Below are 25852 nucleotides of genomic sequence, written 5' to 3'. Positions count from 1 at the left end.
TCAATACATGACAAAAATCTCTCATAATGTTGGATGCAAAACTTCTCCACTTGTACAAAAACAATGTACACATGCAAGAACATAAATTTCAGTCCCGAAAATGCTTGTATTTCAATGCGTTTGATAAAAAACCGAAATACCCAAACTTTCCCAATCCGTCAAATTACAAATCCCTAATTTCTAACAATGTGCAAAGATGAATTGAAGAGGATAGGCTTACAGTGAGTGGAAGAGGATTTTGCTACACTTCTGGGCAGAATGACGCACATTCGAGGTGAAAAATGGAAGGAAAAATGAAAGTGGGGAAAACGTATGGAGGAGTAACACGGGATGAAGGCATCGAGATTGGAAATAACCAACTCGTTCGAGCGGGTTTTAAATGCAACAAGTGAAATTATTCCCACCTCATGCACCCGCTCGAGCGAGACCTCACTGTTTGGAGCAAACTACGAGTGAGTGCTAAGTCCATTGGGCGTTTTACGGATTTTAATTTCCTCCAGCAATTGTTGGTATTTTTTTACTAGTAATGAAATAATATGTAAATCAATAATAGAATAAAATGTGACCATCAGCCATATGAATTTGATTAGTCATTATTCAATTTTGTTTTTATAGTGGGTGTTTTATTTTATTTAATTTTTTGTTATAATTCTTTTACATGTATGGAAGAAAATAATGTTTGATTTATCTTCTTTATTAGTAAAGAAAATAATAAAATAATTATTTAATCATTGGTGGGCCGCATACCTTTTTCAACTTGTCACAAAAAGTACTAAACTCATCTTAACATCCAAACACATCTAATCTAATTTTAGATGGGCCCTACACAACTCACTCCACTACTCAACTCAATATTATTCATAAAGAATTCAGCTCAGCTCAACATCCCAACTCAGCCTAAGTGTTACAAATTGAGAATTTAACGTGATCGACTCAAAAATCAACATTCTTATTCGAAATCTGTTATTCGAAAATCAAACTAGTTACCAAATTTTCCAGCTTTTGAAAGAATCAAAAGCTTTTAACAAAGCTAATATTTTTGGCTTGTAAAAAAACAATACCAGCCAGCCTCGTAAGCTAACAAGCATAACTTAAATTGTCAAGACTTTTCTCATTCCAAATGAAAAAATCTAGGGAACATTAATTAGATATTCTGATGAGGACGAGTTGAAGCATTTGAAACATTAGGGACGTTCTTCCACAAGCACTGACCTTCTTCTTCGAAGGAACAATATATAAGCTTCTCAGAATTAGATTTATAAACCTTGGTTTTATTTATCAAAGTACACACTTCCTCCACATCATCCATCGCATATGACTATGGAAATCATTGTCCTAATTCATTTCGTCAAATGGTCAGAGAAGAAGACTCACCTTTAAAGGAGCACACATGGAGCATCAACCTGCTCCAAAGTCCAATATCATCTCCTCCCAGCTCTCTTCACCCCAAACCTTGAACAACTTCCCTAACTATCTTATCATAAAACACCTTATTAGGCAATTCATTTGTGCTTATTAAGTCATAAAAGATCGATGGTCGATCATGCCGCATCGATCAAATGGTGAGAACCAAAAAACCAGGCCATAAGAGTACTTGGCTTCTCATCTATCACTGTCTGTGCAGACGTGCATTACACCAACACCCCAACCTACACGCCCTTCCAACCACCAGTACCCTCCAACCCTTCTCAGTATAATAAAAATGCTTGAACCACCCTCTCACAAAACCCTATTTATTAACTTGGTGAGAAACAAGTTCATGCAAATACATCTTAACAAAGCTTTTAGCAGACCACTCATCATTAACAGATCTAAAATTCCAAAAATATTTTCTGAATAGAGAACAGCTATGTAATTCCCAAGCAGAGTTCACTCAAATGCCCTTTTTGCTCATCATTGCACAAATAATGTTTCAAATGCACACATAAAGTTCAATCCAGATGCTAAAAATAATAAAGCCGAAATATCACACTCAAAAATAGACTTCGGTGAAGATTCACACAAATGGGAAAATCTCTTTTACTTACCCGGAAGGAGCGCGTCCTCGGACCCGTGATTGCCGATCTGTTGAGTGCACGGCTTCGGTGGTCCAACTTCAAGATGGCGGTTCGGCGCTTGTAGGGAGTCGAGGTGGTGCCTATTCTGGCTTTGTGCATGGTGGATTTATAATGGATTCTCCAATATAGCTGTTCATAACCTCCCTCGGATAGCCCACGAGCAATGCAGATGGCAGAGGATGCAGAAGACACTTGGGCACGGGTTCACAGTGGTGAAAATAAGGGTACAATATTCGCTTACCATGGAGCACGGGTTCTGGGAGAGGCTGAGTGAAAGCTGACAGCCGTGCTTACCATGGAGCACGCAGACAACAGAAAGCTCACGGGGACACAGTGGGTGAGAGATTCAACATCAGCTGGACGTCAGCAACGTTGACCAACAGATGCGAATGGGTCGTTCGGAGAGGATGACGGAACGGGATGGGCTTCAATTCAAGTCTCTGCTGCCGTTGAAGAAGACAGAATTGGGGCTGTTATAATGTTGAGGAGGGGCACGGCTCTGGTTTGGGGAAGAAGGGCTTTGTGTGGGGAAATAGAGAGAGAGAGAGAGGGTGTAATGCGGATGGGTAATCATACTTACTGCTCCTCTGCAACCCAGGCCAGTGGCTTTTTTTTTTTCCTTCCTTTTGCACTCTTGAGCAACACGTCTCAGATGTTCAGAACACAAATTTGATCGCGCGCCCAAAACAGTCTCGTCCCTCTCTCCCTCTATCAGTCCGAGCGCCCCTCCGCACCCAAAAGCCATAGTCAACAGTGCCGACCTGATACAAGTTTTCTTCGACTCACTCTCTCTCTTTTCTTTCTCAGAAGCCCTTGCTGTGTGGTCACCGTTCGCCACCGTTCAACGGCGCAATCTCATGTGAGAATACTTCTCTCTCCCTCTACTTCGCCTATCTCCTACAAAAACTCTCTCTCTTTCTGTGTCTCGGGTTTGGGTGATTTGGGCTAAATAACAGCAGGTGCTGTCATTGCCGCCGCCATGCACAGACCCCCCCTCCCGAGCCTCCAGGTAAGCCGCACACTTTCCCTCTGATTCACCCCTTCAACTTTCGTCTCTACTTAAAAAGGTTTTTGTGGCTCCTCTGATTCCTTTCGCATCGGTTTTTGCTTTAGGTGCTTGGTCATTCACCCCTTCAACAGCATTTCTTTTGATGCCCCTCCTTTCATTTGCATTCCATTGATGCAGAATCTGATATGTGGACGAATTCTCGAAACGCAAGATGAAATAACTTGAATTTTTATATTGTCGCACCACTCAAACCGATTATTGGTTTTGTTAACACTTCATGCCCCAAGGAACATCATGAAGCTAAAATCTTCATCAAATGGACCTGTTTGATTGTCATTGTTTGAGGAAGGGAGTTAAAAATACAGACTTGAAGTTGGGGTGATGTAGAACTTGGAAGAAAATATGTTGGGAATCTCTCCTCACATACTCTCGGATAAATTCGCTGGAGTCACACCAGTCAAGAAGATAATTTCTAACAAAGAAATCGATACTCTCCCTTTATTTATTGAGCAATCTCTTTTAATAGCTACTGAAATTACAAATTCAAATTGTAACAAACATAGCTAAAAATAAGCTTTATGATAGAAACGAAAATTCAAATTTTAAATAGCTACAATTAGCTTTGCATATCCAAATAAAACTAAACTTTGAAATTTAAAAAAAAAAAACAAATGGCCAAGAGACCAAGTCTTCAGCCTGGCAGAGTGTTCGGATATGGTTCTTCCATCATTGATCAGCCACCAATTCCCCCCTGCTGAAAAGAACTCGACTCTGATGAGTGGTTTGCTTGGTAGAACTCGTACAAGTTTGGGTTAAGTCTTTGAAGCTCTTCAGTGCGCACCCATGAGCAATAAGAGTATGGCATGTTCTTCCATTTAACCAAGAATTTTTGATATCCCCCACGACGAGTAGACACAATCTGGTCCTCAAGGATTTCTTCAATTTCTTCTTTCGGAGTGATCTTTTTGGGAAACTTAGGAACTGCTACTGGAGTTTCATCGTCCACATGGTGGCCTTCATACAGTTGCAAATCTTCAACATTAACAATGGGACTAATTTGCAAATCAGTCGGCAACTCGAGCACATAAGCATTAGTGCCCAATTTCTTAAGAATTTTAAACGGACCTGCCTTCTTTGAATGTAACTTCTAGTAAGTGTGCCGTGGGAAACGTTCAGGTCTTAACCTCATCAAAACAAAATCACCTTCAGCAAATTCAACATTCCTACGATGCTTATCAGCTTGCTGTTTATAGAAATCATTGTTGATTGCCAAACGTTGCTTAATTTCTTCATGTAATGACTGAATGTGATTAGAAAAATCTGCACCACTCTCGCTAACTCTTGAATTAATCTGTAAGGGTAGTAAATCAATAGGTTGTCGTGGTTTCATGCCGCAAACCACCTCAAAAGGTGACATGCCAGTAGTCCGATTGACAGAACTATTATAGGCAAATTCAGCATTTGGTAGAATTAAATCCCATGAAGTAACATGATCACGAACTAAACAGCGAAGCAAATTTCCGAGACTTCGATTTACAACTTTTGTCTGGCCGTCCGTTTGCGGATGAAAGGCACTAGAGTACTTCAAACGTGTACCAAGCTTTGCCCACAATGTCTTCCAAAAATAACTTACAAATTTCACATCTCTATCACTGACAATAGTCTTTGGTAAACCATGGAGACGCACTACTTCTCGCAAGAATAATGCTGCAACTCGAGAAGCATCATACGTTTTTGAGCAAGGTACAAAATGTGCCATCTTTGAGAACCTGTCAACAATAACAAACATTGAGTCATGACCATGTACAGTCTTGGGTAATCCAACTATAAAATCCATGCTAAGGTCTTCCCAATGAGCTTGAGGGATGGGTAACAGTGTATATAATCCAGTGTTTGTCTTTGACCCCTTTTCAAGTTGGCATGTGCGACACATCTTGACAACTTTGACCACATTACGTTTTAAGGATGGCCAGAAAAATCGATCTTCCACTAAGGCAGTAGTCTTATCATGCCCAAAATGGCCAGCTAACCCTCCTCCATGAAGTTCTCTAACAAAATGCTCCCTTAGAGATGAATCTGGAATGCATAATTTGCAACCTTTAAACAAGAATCCCTCCTTCAACAAGAAGCCTATATGAGTATCCAGCTTGTTTTGATAGAGGTCTGAAATTATTGGACCAAAGAAGGGATCATCGGCATACATTTTCTTTATCTCATCAAGGCCAATAATAGAAGAGGATAAGATGGAGAGTACATGGGACCGCCTGCTCAGAGCATCTGCTACCTTGTTTTCGGTTCCTGGTCGATGCTTCACAACAAAACTGAATTCTTGCAACATATCCACCCAACCAGCATGCCGTGCGTTTAATTTCTTCTGGGAGTTAATAAATTTCAAAGAATCGTGATCTGTAAATAAAACAAACTCACGATGTAATAGATAATGCCTCCAATGCTTTAATGTTTGAATGAGCGCACAAAATTCGAGATCATATGTTGAATATTTTTTTTTAGCTTCATTCAGTTTTTCACTGAAGAAAGCGATTGGGTGACCTCCTTGACTTAAGACCCCGCATATGCCAACGTGAGAAGCATCACAAGCGACTTCAAAAACCTGCTCAAAGTCTGGTAACTTCAAAATAGGAGCATTAGTTAATTTTTCTTTGATTTCTTCAACGGCTCGCCCTGCTGCAAAACTCCATTGAAAGGCTCCCAATTTCATACACTCAGTTATTGGTGCCATAATGGTACTGAAGTTGCGAATAAACTTGCGATAAAATGTAGCTAATCCATGAAAACTTCGCACCTCATGAATATTCGAAGGTGTAGGCCATTCTTTGACTGCACGTACTTTCTCAGGATCGGCTAGCACTCGTTTTGTTGAGACAATGAATCCCAGAAAAGTGACTTGTGAATCAACAAAAGAGCACTTCTTTAAATTGATGTAAAGTTGCTCCTTTCTTAACACTCGCATGACTTGCCTGAGGTGCTCTTTATGCTCCTCCCTGCTTCGACTATAAATAAGGATGTCATCAAAATATACAACAACAAATCTACCAGAAAATGGCCTCAACATTTGGTTCATTACTCGCATGAACCTACTAGGAGCGTTGGTCAACCCGAATGGCATAACCATCCATTCATATAACCCATCTTTTGTTTTAAAGGCGGTTTTCCATTCATCTCCAGGTCGAATTCGGATTTGGTGGTAACCACTCCTTACATCGATTTTTGAGAATATTGTAGATCCATGTAGTAAATCTAGCATGTCATCCAAGCGAGGGATAGGGAAACGGTATTTAACAGTTATCTTATTTATGGCTCTACTGTCAATACACATACACCAAGTACCATCTTTCTTTGGGGTGAGTAGTGCAGGACACGCGCAAGGGCTCATGCTTTCCCGAATAAGTCCCTTTTGTAAAAGCTCTTGCACTTGTTTCCTCAACTCTTCATACTCTTTTGGATTGAGTCTATATGCTGGGTGATTTGGCAGTGATGAACCTGGAATGAGGTCGATTGCATGTTGAATATCACGCATGGGAGGTAGTTGCTAAGGGAGTTCTTCGGGGCAAAGTCTGAAAAATCTTCCAAGATAGAGATGAAGTCTGGAGGAATTTTATTTTCCTGCATTGTAGGAGCCTCACGCGAGATTAATAAAAATAAAGCTCCTGATTCCTTACTCTCTTCTTCAAACCAACGCATGGACAGTGTTCTAGAGGAAGAAGAATCCTCTGCCTTCTGGAAATTTGTGATTCTCATAGGTTTTAATCGAATCTTCTTACTCCTACAAGTTAGTGAATATGAGTTTGAGTATCCGTCATATTGGACCTTCCTGTCATACAACCAGGGTCTTCCCAAAAGAATGTGACACGCTTTCATGGGCAACACATCGCACCAGACTTGTTCACTGAAGTCTTTCCCCAAAGAAAAAGAAACTAAGCATCTAGTTTTAACAACCATTGACGTATCATCAATCCAGCTAACTTGATACGGTTTAGAGTGAGGTTCTTGCTTCAGCTTCAGTTTCTCGACTAAATCAAGGGACACAATATTCATTCTACTTCCATTGTCGATGATCAAGTTCATTGCTTTACCTTGATGCTCAACTCTGGTATGGAAAATATTTGTGCGCAGCCAAGAGTCGTCTTCATCAGCTCTTTGCTTGTAACCTGTTAGGACTCTTCGAATCACGCAGACGGGCAACTCCAACCCCTCTAACTCAACTTCGGGCACCTCTTCTTCTTCTTCAGCACCTTGAACCACAGCTAAATCGCCCATGCATTTCCCTGCATGTATTTTCTCCATTTCATCTTCCTCACAAATGAGTGCAAAGCGTTGGTTCTTTGTAGGACATACTATAGCAAAATGCCCTTTTCCTCCACACTTATAGCACTCAATTGGACCTATTTTTGCAGTAATTATCTCTTTTCCTTTGGCCGTGCTGCTCTCCCCATTTTTTCCAATTTGATTCGCGCTGTTTGTTGTAGATTTTTCAGGGAATGAAATTCCCCGAGTGTCGCCATCACTGCGCCCAAATAAATTGCCTCCTCGCCTCGGATTGGACAACTTTTGTTGGGCTTCTAGAAGAGCAAGCTGGTATGCTTCCTCTAAGCTGAATATCCGCGCCACAGTTAACTCTTTCCGAATGTCCTCACGTAAACCAGCCTTGAAACGACTCAAAGCTTGCCTCTCCGTCTCGGTTACCTAACTACGTATTGTGAGTTCATTGAAGTTAGCAGTATAATTTTCTACTGTCAAGTTTCCTTGCCTTAGCGCCAACAATTCTTCAAAAAGAGTCTCTTCATAATCCAACGGTAGGAATTTCTCTTTCAGGCAGAGCTTCATCTCATCCCAATCGGAAATAGGTGGTTGTTGACGTCGATGCAGCTGCTCTTCTATACTCTGCCACCATACTCTCGCTTGCCCCTTCAATTTCATTCTTACGAACCGAACTTTCTTTTCGGTTGCCATATTAAACCATTCAAAGTAGTCTTCCAGTGATATTAGCCAATCATGAAAGCTGTTTGGGTCTAAGCTCCCATGATAATCAGGTACATCCACTCTAATTCGCTTAGATGCTTCGTCGAAATGCTCGTACTCCCTAGGTTGTTAGTATTGCCAAGGGAAACGACCAATGTGGCCACCTCCCCGATGCCGATTGTTCTCATCATGGTTTTCTCCACCTGTACCTTCGTCTTGTTCATTGTTGTTGCTCTGGTTCTCTCCATCACCACGATCTTCCTGACGATTTTCCTGGTTAGGAAAGACTTGATTCCATATAACCCCCATTTGTTGTGTAAGGGTGTTGAGTTGAGTAGTCATCTGAAGCAATATTTTGTCACGTTGCTCTTGCGTGAGTCGGTTACAATTGTTATATTGTCGTCCACTTCTCGTACTCATGCTTACGACCACGGAAGGAACCTGTGACTGATGCCAAAATTGATGTAGAACTTGGAACGGAACAAGGAAAATATGTTGGGAATCTCTCCTCACATACTCTCGGATAAATTCGCTGGAGTCACACCAGTCAAGAAGATAATTTTCTAACAAAGAAGTCAATACTCTCCCTTTATTCATTAAGCAATCTCTTTTAATAGCTACTGAGATTACAAATTCAAATTGTAACAAACATACCTGAAAATCAACTTTATGATAGAAACGAAAATTCAAATTTTAAATAGCTACAATTAGCTTTGCATATCCAAATAAAACTAAACTTTGAAATTTAAAAAAAAAAACAAATGGCCAAGAGACCAAGTCTTCAGCCTGGCAGAGTGTTCGGATATGGTTCTTCCATCATTGGTCAGCTACCATGGGGTTTTATCTGGGAGAAACTTGGTTGGCTCAAAATTTAGAATAAAACTCATGTGCTTGTGTTCATAGCCATAGGTAATCTCAAGTTATGAAAATGAGTGCACATATGTATTTATAGTCTATTTTACTTACATCTTGGTTTTTTCATTTCCAAAATCTCTGATGTTAGTGTATTTATGGATCTTTGTGCAGATTCTTTTGTATGCTGCATTATATGTAAGTGGCACTCTGATCCTAATTGCTTGAACCTAATGTACCTTACCAAACTTTTACCTGGAACATCATTGGATTGGGTTGGTGTTCATATGGACTCTATGCACTGGTTTGGAATTCTAAGAGCCCTGATTGTTCTGCCAACTGTTTGGTTGAGGGATCTCTGCGTGATCTCATACCATTTAGGTGTTGTAAACTATTTCTGTGAGGCCTTAATTCACTGGGTTACTGAAATTGTGCATGTAGCTGAATTCTAGTGATCTATTTTACAGTTGGTGGGATCTTTATTTGGGTTGGTGGACATTTATGTTGTTTCTAAGCTTAGATTTCTTGCTTTCTGGCAGGTTATTAACCCTTGCACTAAATGTAATATTTTCATAATACAAAGATTATTCTTACTTCAGTTGGGCGTAGCAAACGTAATATTGCTACAATAATGCGCGCGGGGAGCAACTTTAGCAATCCTAAAATCAAATCTTACTTCAGGGAATGGATTTAGCTCCCATTTTTTCACTTTTCATGTATTTTTCCTAAAATTTGGTTAATAATTTGTTATAGGGAATGGGTTGCTGGTGCTCTCAGAGCATTCTCATCCGTCATTCTCATCCGTTTTCCTATAATTTGGCTTAAAAATACAAATTTTAAAATTTTTTCTTAAATTTTATTCATATTTTGAAAACCTCTTACATCTCACTCTCTATTTTTTCTATTCTATTAAAATAATTTTTTTCTATTCTTTCTTTGTTATTTTTTTTCTCTCACTTCCCTTATATTCTTTCTTTATATTCTATTAAAATATAAATTTGGAATAAAAAAAATCAAAAGAATAATTTAGGATGTGTACAGTTGTTGTATAAAATCAAATTTGGAGAGCAATTGTTCACATTCTAAAATCAAAAGTTACTGTAGAGAACAGCTCATTTTTCTTTCATTTTCATATTTTGTTTTCTATAATTTAACTAACGACGGTGTATGAAAAAATGGATGGGAATGCTCTTTGGAGTAGTGAAGGTATAGTTATTATCATACCCTTACTACTTCTTGCTGAAAACATTGACAAGTTGAGATGAAATAAATTAAAAGTGTGTTTAGGATAGAGGTATTCTTATCAGTACGAAATTATCCGTGTTTATCTTAAAAAAATGATAATTACAATCGTAAGTATACAAGAACCGCATAATCACTTTAAAAAAAAATGATATATACGGAACTCATATAAAAAAAAATTTAATTTTTTAATAGTGAATTTCATTATTTTTCAAATCGATTGCACGATGTTTATGTACTCCATAACTGCATATAACATTACTCTTATCTTAAATATACTTTACATTCAGAATCTTAAGCCATTGCTTTCATCTGCATATTACCCGGCATTGTTATATGTTATGATTTTTTGCCACAATATCGCAATCACCTTTTGATATTACTTAAAAAACCTCTCTTTTAATAATTCTCTTCATTCGGATTTTAAATAGACATTTTGTCAAAGACTCTCGTTATGTGATCTTAAAAAAAGTCTTTTACATCAAATGAAAGAAAAAAGGACTTGTAATAAATAAATATAGAAAAATTTTAGTATGTCGTTTGAGTTTATTCTTTTATTTTAATTGCTCATATATTTATTTTTTTTTTAATTTTTTTACTTAATAATTAAGAAAATAATTTTTAATGTATTAATATATTTTTTTATTTTTTAAAAATATTTAAATATATTAAAAAATAAAAAAAATATAAAAATAAAAAAATAACTTTATACTAACGGGCACGCTCAATAGTTAAAACTAGGTAGCACATTAGCATGACTCATAAATATATATATATATATGTAAAAAAATATTAAATATATTTAAGAAAAATTTATCAAAATATATACTTCTTAATTATTGATACGTTGAAAAAAAATTCAAAATTCAAAATTTTATTGAAAGATATAAAGGTAAAAGAATCTTTCTCGTTCAGTTCTCCTATGAAAGCTAAGAATATAGCACAGGGTTCAATTTCCATCACCCGAAGTAATCCCTCCGCTTATTTTCATTCCATACCAAGGACTGGGGTCTTAGTTCCAGGTAATACCAAAATCTGACGCCTCTGAAATTCATTTCACTTTCCGGCAAATTTCCATACCCATTTCCGCGCGCCTGTTCAGGGCTCGGGATCTTCACACAAGTTATCAGGTATCCCCTATAGTTTTAGTACGATGATTGGTCGCTGAGAAAATGTGGGAAAATAACAATAGAAATTGGAAATATGTTAGGACAGCGAAAGTCTGTTACCATTCGTACTGTTGCTGAGAATGTTATGGAAAGCGAAAACAATGTACATTTACAGTCAAAGAAATTTGATCATTTGGGAAAGCAGAAAACGAATTCATTAGAATTTTATTTCTAGATACCAAGATAAGGAATTTAAACTCATTTTTTTGTCGCTGATTCTGTAGCGTTATGCACCTAAGTGAGCCAAAGAATTCTCATTAGAACTAAAGGACTGACTTCAAAAGATAAGTTCTGTGCAGTGGCATTGCTGAAACTTGGAATTAATGGATGTCGATGGAGGAGGCGTCTCAGCAGTTGCAACAGAAGAACGAACAATTCCTATACATTCTGGGAGAAATGAAGGTAAATTACTTGTTCTTTTTTTTTTTTTTTTTTTTCGCAACTTCTCATTCATGATATTATTGGTTTCATGGGAAGATTTTCTTAATGGGGTGTGCTTTTCCGTTTTAAATGATTATGTTGTAGAGGTTGTAAAAATAAGTAAGCCGCGTGATCACATTCACTTGCTACCACTAATTAAAGTACTGAATACATATACCTTAGATCCATGTAGGTTTTGATATCTTAATTTTCTAATATGTTAGATAGTATGACTCAGATATTAGTATGATTCAGTGAAACGACCTAAAATCATTTGATAAACGAACATATAAGGATTTTGTAGAAATCTGGAGGGAAGGGGACCTCAAAATAATTCCATCAATGATTTTATAGTTACATATCCCATTATATGCCAATTGCATATCCCTTAGTTATATGTTCTGTTAATTATCTATTTTGCTGTTTTCCTTTATTGTTACATTAGACTGAGATTTTTGCAATGGGTTCAAGAGATTAAGACACATTATTCATATTCACAAGAAGAAATTCCATACATCTGCTTTTAGATGTATGTCAATCATTTTAGATCTTTTGTCTCCGAATTATCTAATAGAGTTGTTTTAACCCTCAGCACCCCTGTAAACTTCCAGAAAGAAGTGTTTACAGTTCTGCACCTGATTCTAGAAAACATATGTTGTGCCTAAATTTTTTTCTCTCTTTTCACATACGGGCATTTAGTTACCAAATGCATGAACACAAATATATGTAATGGCCTTTCATGTCCTCCAACATCATCCTGCATGTGTCTCAGATGTTAGTGTTTGTCCAATTATTTTGGAATAAGTAGCGTATCATCAAACTTTATAACTGAGGTTGCCATCCATCTGAATCTTGTTTGGAACTTTTATCCCAGAGAGTTACTGGTCAACTCCACCATGCTAAGAGGATCAAATGCTGATCTGGTCCACTTCACTGCACATTTTTCTGAGTTAATCTTGACTCTGTTTTGGAAGAATTAGGAAAGTGAATTATAGGGAACAAAAAAAATCTATAATTAGTTGAGATTATTTTGCCAATACCTATTACTAATTACTTTTGGGTTTAGAGGTGATGTTCTGAAAAAATACCCATCAGCACACTGTCAATTATTTTTTTAATAGACATATTTGCTCTTAATTTAGTCTAGGTTAATTTATAATAAGTCCCAATATGGTACTTTTGCAGCTTTCTATCAGTTTACACAGCAGAAGCTCCCAGCTTGTAAACCAGTCCTAACACCAGCTTGGGTAACTTCTCCGATACTACTATTTGCTTCTGACTTTCATAATCTATTATTCATCCTAATTTGTGTGTTTGTGGTGCGGAGAATCTCTTATGCAGGTCATTTCTATATTTCTATTGATGGGTACCATATTCATTCCTATTGGCCTTGTTACTCTTCATGCTTCCCAAAGTGTAAGCATTCTCTGTAGTTACTTCTAAACTTATCATATTGCTGCCTGCATGCCCTTTTGTACCTTCATAAATGCAATGATTATTTATTTGAAATTTGGCTTCTAGGTTGTTGAAGTTGTGGACAGATATGATATTGAATGCATACCGGAAGCATTTAAAAGCAATAAGCTGGGGTATATCAAAGACAGCTCAATTCCCAAAAACTGTTCTCGCTTCTTAAAGGTGTTTTATTTTATTTTTAAGATTTTCTGTTTCCCACATCTCATGACAATTCATGTAAGTAATTAATCTATGAGTTTCATAAAGCTTTTGAGGATTTCATCATCCAAACTTTGTCAATACTTCTTTAATATCTACAAACATTTCTCCTCAATATTCAGCCATCATAGAGTTAGCAGACTGCAAAGTACTGGCATACATCTCTGGAGAATCCCAACCATTTTGCATATGAAAACATTGATGATATAATTGAGTTGTCTAGATTGTTCACTTAGGATAGTTTGTTCCCTAAAGCAGAAAAAGAAAAGACAAAAAAAGAAAAAAGAAAAAAGAGGCTTTGGTGCCATTGAAATTGGTGGAGTAATGTGCTTCCAGTTGTCCATGAAATTAAATTACATTGTCTAATAGGAGTGAGTGGAAGAGCTGGGAGATGGACTTCTATAATTCAAAAAATCTGGGAAGAGAGGTTTCTTGAGCAGTTGGACTGATGGATTTTCACCTTGAATTACCCGAGATGCACTTGCGGGAAACTCCTTACCAATGGCTTGTGCACCCCTGAGATTAGCCGGGACACTGTTCTTGAACACCTAGTGCCAATGAAAAAAATTGACAAGTCTTTTTGAAGTATGAGCCCAAATGTGGCATGCACCCTTTTTTTTTTATGACAGGCAGAACCACCCCACGGCAGAGCCCTTTGGACTCACCCATGGAACCTAAACCCTTAGGGAGAAATGTGGTGTGCACCTTCTTTGGATCATTTCAAATGATTCCAAAACCAATCCCAACCAAAAGTGTGGTACTTGAGTCATGCCACCTATGATGTAATAACTAGGTGAGAATGTCAAGGATTTATGGGGGGAGATTGTGATACCCCACACTGAGTATAGGAAGATGGTGAATGTGATCCCATATTACTAAAGAGGTACAAGTTTTTGCTCTTTATAAGAATTTCGAGGACCTCTTATTACATTGACTAGTTGTTTTCGAGTATGGGCCCATACATGACTTGAGCCTTCCTTGGGTCATTACATAAAAGATCTTTTAGCTGGTTCCTTAAATTTAGGCCCAAGTGAATGAAAACAATCTGTATGCAACACATGGCCACGTAAGCTAGTAAAGGGTGACCATTTAACTAAAGCTTCTAGGTTTAATTAAAAAGGTTTAGGCCTGGTTTGGATAGTGAGTTGAGATGAGATGAGATGAAAGTTGAAAACGACTGCCCTTCATTCCTTTTCTATTTATTCTATTTTTTTTATGCATTTTTTAAATTCCTTGCAGGTGTACAAACGAATGAAAGCCCCAATTTACATCTACTATCAGCTTGATAACTACTATCAAAACCACCGAAGGTGAGAGTTCTTTTGTTTCCTTTTCCCATGTATTGATTGGTTCTTTATCAATAATCATCGCTTTCTCTGTTACCTTTTAGTCGATTCTTTTATAATTATGTTTTACGTAATTTGTTTGTTTATCATTCCTGAATCTTTTTATGGGCTTCTTGATGATAATTTTATGGTTCTATGGTTTTCTTCCAGGGTAATATGGTGATTTCTGACTTGTTTTGCTTCACATTTGAAGTATCATCATGTGGCGCTCCCTTTGGCACTTTTTGACTGCAATAGAAAATAATGGAGAAAGAAATAATTTTTAAAGATATCTACCTTTCCTCCTCTATGGACTGTAATATACATAAAGTTTTAAAGGTCTTGATGATTTTAAAAATTGTCTTGGTCAGATGGAAAAGAGATCTTGGAAATTCTTTCCTAAACTTTCTATTCTTTACATTCCATGACCGATCTTTTCTTCTATAAAGTTTGGAAAATCCTATCATTGATCTGTTGCTGGAATTGAGAAATTCACATTTCTTTAGAAGGCATCTAGGAGTCTTTTTTTGTCTGACCAAATGTTATGAAATTTTATACTGGTAGTTATCTTAACTGTGTGATTTCACTTGGTGTGAACTCTTTAACATTTTTCAGGTATGTCAAAAGTAGAAATGATCAGCAGCTCTTGCATGGACTAAAGTACAATGATACAAGTTCCTGTAAACCTGAGCAGACCAATAATGGTCTTCCAATTGTCCCGTGTGGATTGATAGCTTGGAGTTTGTTTAATGATACATATAAATTTATTCGTGGGGCATCTGAGTTGAAGGTCAACAGAAAGAACATAGCATGGAAGAGTGACCGTGATCACAAATTTGGGAAGCATGTATATCCCTTTAATTTCCAAAATGGGACCTTGATTGGTGGTGGAAAGTTAGATCCAAGAATTCGTGTGAGTAATAGCAGTGAACAACAATTTGTTTTTCTTTCTTTGTGTTCCCGTGAAATTTAATATGATTTTAAGTAATTACAACTTGAAATTCCTCTATGTAACCCCCCCCCCCCCCCCTCCCCCCAAGTTACATGCTTTTTTTTTTCTGTCTATTATACATCCCCGACTCACAAAGCATGTATCCAAAATGAGTTGGTTACTGACAAATTTAATTTAAAAATAGTAGGTTGCATCATTCAAACATATTAACTCTGTATTCATCTGCACCATCTCTATTTTAATATTGGCTGATATGCGAATTCTAATGGTGTTTTTGGGCTTGCCTTGTTCTTATGTACTTGGTTGCGGGGGTGCTACAAAATGGTAGCTAAGTGATCAAGAAGATCTTATAGTATGGATGCGCACTGCTGCTCTCCCTAGCTTCAGGAAGTTGTATGGTAGAATTGAAGAGGATTTAAATGCAGATGATGTTATAGTAGTCAACCTAATGAACAATTACAACACCTACAGTTTTGGTGGGAAAAAGAAGCTTGTACTTTCAACATCGAGCTGGTTAGGAGGGAAGAATGACTTCCTTGGGGTTGCCTACATTTCTGTTGGTTCTTCTTGTATATTTGTCTGCTTTGTTTTCATACTGCTTCATATGAAATATCCAAGGTAATATCTCAGTAAATACATATCATAACTTGCTGTCTCAGCATATTCATCCTCCTCTTCATCTGTAACATAATGCCTTGCATTCTAACAACTAGAGCTCAATTCTTTCGATAAGTTGTTAACTACTTGAATTCTTTCAAAACCCACATGCTTGCACATGGCCATTCATTCTAACCGACTAACATGCTTTCGGTTTTCATATCTCAGACGCTTACTTTGTAATATGGAAATTTAGTGTTATGCTATATGTGACGCCTCATCCTACTCCCATCCCACGATGTTGATGTGATACTATCCATCAGCTTGGATCGGCTCTTGTTTAAAAATTAAAAAAATAAATAAATAACTCGAAGGCTGATGGATAGTACCACATCAGCATAGTGGTATGAGGGTATAGTTTTTAGCATTTCTCTTACATTTATTGCTACACTTTTGTTGTTACGGTCACCTTTTTAATCTAACAGGTTTCATTTCTATCACTACTATACAATTGGTCGCCATATGTATAGGGAATGTGTGGTATGTTATACAGAATGTTTGCCATATATATGGCCATGAGTTTGGGCCTTAACCTTATCCTCTGTAAATGAAGATTTGTTTAGTAAATGAAATTTATTAATAGATTGGCCGTTCATAGTGATGCACTGATGAAGATGAAGAAATTAAAAGCCAAACATTTGTCTTAAGGTACCCAGCACTATACCAGGTTTTGCCATCAAGAATTGCATTGTTCTTTCTGGCGCTTTAGTCGCACTGATATGCATAAACCGCCTTCTGCAGATAGTCATATGGTTCTATAACTAAATAATTACTACAGATGGAAAATAGTAAATAGTTATATTTTCCAGTCTGATCTAGCTCAAGTAGCCAATCTTGTCACTTTCGTGGAAGCTTAATACGGTCTGTATCTGTTGTATTGCTTTTGCAGGCCTTATGGGGGACACAACTTATTTATCTTGGAACAAGAGAGGAAATTGTAGTTGAAAAGCTGATGCTGAATTAGGCAGATCAAGGATTTGAATTTTTCACGAAACAGGCCACACACATTGGATCCTATTACTTGAAGTCTGCTCATTGAAGTTGTACATTCCTGGTGTAAAGATATATGGAGCTCTTTGGACATGCAGCAGACACCTTAACAATTCGGAAACTTGATAGTCGGTTTTAAGGTGTTCTAGTTTTTGCAAGTTACCTATCTTCCCTTTGTTACTATGACATTTATGATTATAATCATTTACATAGAGAGGATTGGTCATCAATGGATGATGACTTTGAACATCATATGTTTGCATTGATTTTGAAAGACCGTGGCTGAATCTGAGAGTGTATACCGATGTACTGATTGTCAAAATTGGATATCCGTTGAATCTGAAGATTATGTGATAGTGTCCCAATTACAATCACATTAGTTCTAGCAAATGGCAGAAGGATGATTTTGTCACTCTTGCTGGTTGAACCATGCGTAACGAAACATGTGCGCACACACATACATACATACAAACAAACAAAGGATTCAAGATTTGCAAAAGGTTTAAGTTATTTCACATTCTAATCGTGCCAAGCACTCGCAAACAACCATCAGATGTACAATTTCTTTACCTTCCCTGATCAATACTTATCAAACAACAAGATGTCTATACAACAAATAATAAGAAAAGAAAGAAAAAAACACAGGCAGAAGAAACAACACGACCCTCTTTGGCAGAAAGTCGAAGCTGTTGTTCTCAGTTCCTAATTCTTCATCAATGGTCTCCAGTTTAGGAAAACTAGAGTAATATTTCCCATGGGATATGAGAAGGTTTGGTGCAACTTCACCCCAGCTTTGCATTTGCATGATGTACCTCACCTCCTTCACCATCTCTGTGTACAGAACTCTCTCCGGGTGGTATCAAGGTAACACTTCAATGCTATCACAGGCTTCAAGAGCAGATCAGAGGAATCTTTGCGTTGGAGAATAGCAGAGTGGGTTAGCCATATATGCTATTTATAAAGGAAAAAGTTGGGCAAAAAGTGCCAAAAAAACAGGTGGTGTTGGTTGGCCAAGTTAAGGAATTATTGGCAGAATTTAAGCCACGAAAGCATGAAGCCTTGAAATGGATAGATCTTCTAGCGAATCTAAACATTTGCAAGAACGGTCAAAGTTGTATTAACGTCGCTTGGCATCAACCCGCATGGCCGCAGTGATTTGCTCAAACTTGACCAGATTAATTATAGAACCTTCTAATACTTTCCCTACATCCTAATATTTCACATTCATTGGTCTAAAAATTTTGTTAAATCAGTGCTGATGGTTTTAGAAATTAAGTAATTATGATTTTTATATTTATCATATTTAATGCATTGTATTTTATTTGGGATAAAATTTCTAAAATTGACTTGCTTGTCAAACTCATAAACCGTGAAATTGACCAGAGAAAAATAAAATAAAATAGAGAAGTGTTACTGTGACGAAAATATCTCATAAAAATAAATTCAAAAGTTGACATGATTTCGTATAATATGTTAGATCTACTTTATAATCTAAAGTATCACATCAGTTTGTAGATTTATTTTTATGAATAATTCTACTTATCATCCTCACACACCACATACCACACATATTTTGATTTTTTTTATTTTTCCTATAATAAGTATGTGGTGTATGGATGATAAGTAGAATAACTCAATTAGTTTAACAAGAATAAAATAAAATAAAAAATAATTTTAAAATATGTAAAGTATATGGTATGGGATGATGAGTAACCTTTCTTGTCTATAAAATCTTTTTGTAACTTAAACAATTCTCAATAAAATAATAGTTAATGTAAAGTTTCTCTAGAATCATTTTAAGATCTTAATTTATATAGATTATTCATATTTCCATGGAGTGTTACAGAATTTCCCCTTAAATTCCTGACTAAAAACCCAATGAAAGTGCTAGTCACGTACGTCCACATCACTTCTAGAATTTGAAACTTCCCTAAAATCACTTCTAGAACCCAATTCAATTTTGTAATCTCGTAACTATATTTATAAGTTATCCAATCTACGTGGATTATTCATATTCTGGATAGGTTTTTTTATTTCCTAAGAATTTTCAGATCCTAGTTTTTTTTTTTTTATTATTATTATTTTCACGTGGTGGGAGCGAATTTGAAAAATGATAAATTAGACAAATGGTTTGAATTTAGAGCGTGTAAAGGTGTTTTTCTCTTTTTCAAATAATTTATGTGGGACCTACATGACGTGAACTTATATTTAACCTCGATCAATTTCTTAACAAAAGCTATAGCCTCAAAAGTATATTATGCCCTTTCTCGAATTCTTTATACGAATAGGAAAATGGTAATGAAATCCCTTAAATTTACGGTTCAATCTTATTATTTATATATTTTAATGTTTTTAATTTTTTACTTAATGATTAAGGAAATGATTATTAATGAAATTATATATATATATATATTTTTTTTCTTAATGATTCAGAATGTTTAAAAAATATTTGAAAGAAAATCAAAACAAAAAGAACAACAAATTTATAACTAGCAGTAGGGCTGCTACCCGCATGGAGGGGACCCTTCCCCGCACCATGCGGGGGGTGGGGCGGGGGAGGGGGAAAAAATCTCATCCGTCTTGCCTCCCGCCTAGGCCAACACATTGGGTCTTAAAAAATATTTTTTGGTCCAAAAAAATAAAATTTATAAATACAAAAATAACTTAAATTCATTAGAGTTAGGGTGTGTTTGGCAAGTGAGAGTACTTGAAGTTCTTTCACTACTATTCTTTATTTTATTATTATTTTTTACCTACTTTTTTACTATTTATTACTTTTCACATACTTTTTAATATTTTATTATTACTTTTTCATTACTTTTTCACTACTATTCACAAATATTCTCAACACTTCTCAAATATTTTCACTATCCAAACCAAGCCTTAGATTTTGGATTACCTTAACCTCCTAGGCCAACCTTTATATAGGAAGCCAAGGCAATCCAATAACTTGAAAACAATTTCAAGTCTTTAATAAATTGTATATATCTATCTATATATAATATATATATATATATAAATATAAAAAAAATATTTTTTTATATATGTGGAGCTGGGGGTGGGGTGGGGCCCCACTGGAGTCATCCAGCCCCTCGCCCCAGCTAGGCCTTCTCCATGAGGGATGGGGGGCCCTGCCCCCGCATGGATGGAGCAGGGTAGCCCTGCATGGCCCTGCCCACCCATGAGGGGGTGGGGCGGACGGGGTACGGGCCCTACTGCCCACCCGTAATTAGCAGTATGCCCAACAGTAAACGTTGGGCAGCCCGCTATCACCATCCATACGAATAACTCATCGGCTATCATTTAGGTGTTAAGATGAGTTGAGTTGAGTTGTAAATAATATTATTTTATAAACTTCATTGAGTTGGGTTTAATTTTTGGACAGTGATAGGCTTACTACTTATCTACTACCTATTTACTACTTATAGTGTTTTTATTTTTTATCATTTTATTTTAAGTATTTTTTTAACATTCTTAATCATTAAAAAAAATTAATAAAATATATAAGTTTACTAACATTCACTTTCTTAACCATTAAGTAAAATAAAATATTTTAAAAAAAATCAAATACAAAAATAGTAGTAAATAAGTAGTAAGAAGGTAGTAATCCTATCATCTTCCTTAATTTTTTTAGATTAATATGAGTTTAAATTTTTAGATTAAAATATATGAAATAGATTGAGATGAATTTAACTTTTTATGAAAAGTTGAAAAAATAATAGATCTCATCAATAATTAGTTTGATATGAGTTTAGTTTAGTTTAATAATCAAACACAATCTTACTGTTGGCCGAATAGCCAGCAATAACCCTCTTGGCATGTTTTAGCCATTAATAATGATATATGCAAGCTCTAGACGTATAAGTCCCTTGTAGTCATTTTATAAAAAAGTAGACTTTACAGTTAAAAAGGGTATAAAAATTTATTTATTTATTAAGGAATCTGCTTGTTTACAAAAGACTTGCAGAAATTGGTACATTTTAAACTTATTCTTCTAGTCTTACTCGCCAGCCATACATGTTACATTTTATGCATGGGATGGCCGGCCTTCTAGTAAGCCCCCGGCGGTAGCCATATGTTTATGACAGTAACCTAAGAATAAAACGTTGCAGCAAGCTTGTCTTTAATCAAGATCCCAAAAGTCAGGCGATTTTATTAAAAGGTTTCAGAAAAGAAAATAATAATAATAATAAATAAGAAGGTGCAAGGAAAAAGGTGAAGATTATAATGAAGTTGCATGAGTTGTTCCATGGAACTTTGTCAAAGAAATTGAAGTCACCAACTATTTCGTCATTTTCTCATTTTGTAAGGTAATGACTTTTCATCTTATGGATCTATGTAAAATCACTCTTATTTTAAAATTTAAACTGATGAAAAAAAATAAATTTTATTATTTATTTTATATTTTAACACTCTTTTTATATGTGTGAGCTAGACTCTTCTCGATAGATGATCTCATAAGTGAAATATTTAATTAAAAAAAATAATAAAAGCAACCGCTTGGTGAAACCGGCGTGTAACCGGCTTATACACGTCACCCGTTTTATTTTTCCCTTCCTCTCCCTCTTCATTTTGTTCCCCCTCTTTACCACTCGAAATTTCATTTCTCCCTCCCTCCCTCTCTCCCTCCATCTTCATCTCCGTCAGACCACTCCCTCTCTCTCGAAGTCGCTAATCATTCTGTTACAAAACTCTGAGACGAGTCTTTTGCATGAACGGAACCTTCCAGAGTAAACGGACGTCCCTTCCTCTACCTTGAACCAGAGTCTTCAGCTTCTTCGCATGTCCCGATTGCACGTCCAGAATCTTCAGATTTTATCATTTCAGAAGCCAAAGAAGAAGATATTGCATCTGGGTCTGCGTCGTCTAGCAGGCAAAACACTACAAACCATAAAAATAAAAAAATCGCATCTGGGTCTGCATCTTCTAGCTGGCCAAAACTCTATAGACCATAAAAGGAAAAAAATAAGAACGGTTTGACACAAAAGTGATTAGCTTTACTGAGTTTTGTCAATTATCTGTTAATTCGATTGTTTCATTTGTTGAAAATCATAACGGAAACAAATGAATGAAATGATCAATTGCTTGAGGCCAAAAGTGTAGAAGAACAATGTGATATGAATGTAGAAGATGTAGTGAATGTGGAAGATGGAGTCCGTGTGGATGATGGAGTGAATGAGGAAGATTGACTCAGTGTGGATGATGAAGTGAATGTGATTTCTTCTTTAAGTAGTTCAAAGAACCCAAGAGAGATGCAATGATCGAAGAAAAGATTTTGTAGCATTTACAAATATGTGAGATATGCTAGGAACAAATGTCCTTCAATAAGGTATTGTAGTTTTAAAATTTTCATGATTTATTGGTTTTTAATCGAAGATCTTCACCATTTTTTGTGTGTTTTGTCGTGGTTTATATAGGGATATTGGGTATACAACTGAGGTTGATTGCCAAAACTTGAATTCTTAATTGAAATTTGCTTATATATGTGAATAAGTCTTCTGTTTTTTCTTATATTATGGAGAAGATTTTTTGCACTAGGCAATGTGATAGAGATTTTTTTTTTAAAAAAAAAATTAACTTGTATGTTATCGAGTCTTTTGTGATTAATGGGAAAGTAAGCTTGTGAAGGTTGTGAAGCGTTTGTGGATTGAAGCTTGTGAAGGCTTGAATGTTGTGAAGCATTTGTGGATTGAAGCTTGTGAAGGTTGTGAAGCTTTTCTAGATTGAACTTTGTGAAGCTTTTGTGAATTGAACTTTGTGATTTATTGGTCTTTATTGGGAGGAGTGGATTGAACTTATGTAATTCTGGATTGATTTTATGTAATTCTGGGTTGAACTTATGTAATTCTGGATTGACGGGGTTGTTTTAAAGTTATGTGATTCCCATATTTAAATGTGGATTGAACTTATGTAATTCTTAACATGAACTTTGAAATTTAACAATGTGTTTTGAATTGTGGATGTTTCTTGATTGGTTTTTAGCTTTGTGTAGCTATTACAAAATCTGTCTATAACATATCTAAAACCTATCCATAATATTTTAAAAATTGTCCATTACATATTCATTACGTTCCTAGACTTGCCCATAAAATTTCAAAACCTATCTATAACATTCCAAAACATTCACCAAACACAACTCATTACATCACATGTTCATTACATTCACCAAACACGACTAATTACATCACATGTTCATTACAATCAATTGTCCAAAAATTATCATATAAAGTACAACAGGTTACATGAGTTGTAGCACTATCCGACATACACTAGTATTTTTTGGATAAATAAAAATTGCAGCATAAATCACAATAAAAAAAAACAACCATGATGTGAACAACGCCTTCAAGGTTTCCTTATACTTCTTCTCCATTACTTTAAATTTAACTAGTTCGATCATTACATATTCATGAAATAACCTCTCATTCCTTTGTTTAGCTAATTCCAACGTTATCTTACTGCATGAATTTTGTTCACTTTCAAGATTAATCCATTCAAAAAATCCACATTGTTTATTGATCTCATAATTTGGACAGTTGTAAAATCTTCTGCCAAAACTATTATCCTTACCAGAAATTCATAATTTCGATGGGATGCCACAATAGCAAAGTGGCCTATCCAAACTTGCTTTGTCTTTCCCTCTTAAGTGTTAAGTATAGTAACATAACCACACTTTAGTATAGTAACAGAACCATTTTAGCCTAATATATCCAATACTTCAGTATAGTAACCCTTTAATTTTAGCCCCTCATTTTGAGTTAAGTGTCTTAGGATTTATTTCATTTGTAAATTTGAGCCTCAACTTATCTGTACTCTCCTCTCAGTAACCTAATACTGATGATATTAGTAATGTACAATAACTTCAGCTTAGTAAGCGTGCACACTTGAACACACCCAAGTATTGCTATCATATTAGTAATCTATTTCTTCTCATCGGTTTAAGTTTTTGAGACAAGTAATAATTTCACATGATATCAGAGCTCCTAACTCTACACTCTACTCGATTTAATTAAATATTTAATATATTTGGGCTCACTTCTTGAGGGGAATGTTAATGTTGAAAAAATCACATAACAGGCCGAAATGGGAGAAATAGTCATTCTCGGCCCTCTATGATAATTCATACCTTGATCGGTGTGGTCTGGAGCCTCCGGCAATGGTCTTGTGTGACTGTATGTCGTCAGTGCATACATCCATGGCGATGAATGGAAACTAAATGCAGAAAAAATAAACAAGAGGAGACACACAGATTTATGTGGTTCGGCATAATGTCTACATCCACGAGCGTTTGGGGAAGGAAGATAATATGATTATTTTACAGTCTCTCGTAACCTCTCATTTCTCATTGTACAATGAGAATCGGAGATGTATTTGGTAGAGGAGATATTCCCACTGAAACTCTCTTTACGAGGTTGAAGAAGCTGTTGAAGAAGAAGCTGGAGTTGAATCCCTTTCTCGTCTGGTCGTCTGGTCTGATCCCTTTTTATTCCTCCCCTTGGGAGTGATTGAGGGACAACAGCTTTATTCTACTCCTCGTTAGTGTGGCTGATTTGCTTTCATTCCATTCTCTATTTTCTCTTCTTTTCTATCCATTTCTTCTTTTCCCTTTAATACTCTCTTTTCCCTTATCCTCTTTTTGTCTCATCTTTGTCTCTTCTTCATCTATCTTCTTATTTGTCTTTTAGTAGGGGCCCTTTTGATGGGCTATGCTTGATTTATATAGGCTTGGGCTATTTTATCCCTTTCAGTTACCCGCGATTCTTAAAGACAATTTGTTCCAAAAAGGACATTGAGAATCTTTAAGATAAAATATGTAGCAGAAATATGTAGGTACCCATCGAAAAGCAAATTTCAGGAGCGCCGGTTTTCTGTTTTGCTTACGTTAAGCAATAAGGATTTCCAAGCGCGAGGTTAGGTGGGAGATGGGCTCGACCACGTGAAGTGCGAACATGGAGCTCAACTTTGGCAGGAGTTGTGCGGGAGATAGACTGGATAGTGTAAAGTGCGAGAGCGGAGCTCGTCTTAGTGAGATAAGCGGGAGGCTGGCTCGACCGCGTTAGGTGTGAGTGCAGAGCTTTTCTTGGAGTGCGAAAACCAGGCAGTCGAATGACCTATCCGCCTGTTGGGTGCCTAGGGAGCCGAGCAATCCCTAGCCTTTCCTATTTGTTGACTCGTTGTCGAAGATAACTCGGGAGATGCATTTGTGGCATGAGTGTAACATTTGGTGTTTTTGAAAAAAATGTCGTCTCAAGAGCAATGTCGGGCAGCCGAAAAACTGAATCCGCACCTTGCCGTGAGGCAAGCCGAGCAGCCACAAGGCTCGACTCAGATGTTTGACAGTGATGCAAAGTTCAAATCGATTAGTGTAAATAATCTCCAATCACAAGTGTGAAATTTGCAAACCTGAACTGGCTTGCTGGAGTATGGTGAAGGTCAAAGGCGGTTTTTGTGCACAAGTATAACACTCAGCGTTTGTTGGGGAAGATGCAGTGCTGGTGCTGTTGTCCAGGGGCGAGTCAAAGGAC

General features: G+C 36.4%; 1 protein-coding gene across 4 annotated transcripts; it reads left to right on the top strand.

Moving 5' to 3' along the window:
* Nucleotides 1-3042: 3042 nt before the first annotated feature.
* On the top strand, nucleotides 3043-17697 carry LOC121268058 (putative ALA-interacting subunit 2). Of its 4 annotated transcripts, none has more exons than XM_041172176.1 (9): nucleotides 3043-3066; nucleotides 11609-11711; nucleotides 12915-12976; nucleotides 13071-13145; nucleotides 13251-13367; nucleotides 14643-14713; nucleotides 15344-15641; nucleotides 16009-16298; nucleotides 17227-17697. In XM_041172176.1, the coding sequence occupies exons 2-9, from the start codon at nucleotides 11633-11635 to the stop codon at nucleotides 17276-17278; spliced, it is 1044 nt and encodes a 347-aa protein (XP_041028110.1). In that variant the 5' UTR covers nucleotides 3043-3066; nucleotides 11609-11632; the 3' UTR covers nucleotides 17279-17697. The 4 variants fall into 4 exon arrangements, 3 of the variants coding, with proteins under 3 accessions (XP_041028110.1, XP_041028109.1, XP_041028108.1); XR_005941106.1 differs by lacking the exon at nucleotides 3043-3066 and adding an exon at nucleotides 11052-11270 and having other exon boundaries at nucleotides 16009-16985; XM_041172175.1 differs by lacking the exon at nucleotides 3043-3066 and adding an exon at nucleotides 11053-11270.
* Nucleotides 17698-25852: the final 8155 nt, after the last annotated feature.

This window comes from Juglans microcarpa x Juglans regia, chromosome 5S (genome assembly GCF_004785595.1).
Source record: "Juglans microcarpa x Juglans regia isolate MS1-56 chromosome 5S, Jm3101_v1.0, whole genome shotgun sequence".
NCBI classification, from domain to species: domain Eukaryota; kingdom Viridiplantae; phylum Streptophyta; class Magnoliopsida; order Fagales; family Juglandaceae; genus Juglans; species Juglans microcarpa x Juglans regia.
Note: the sequence above shows the minus strand (reverse complement) of the source record. Positions and strands in the feature narration are given on the sequence as shown.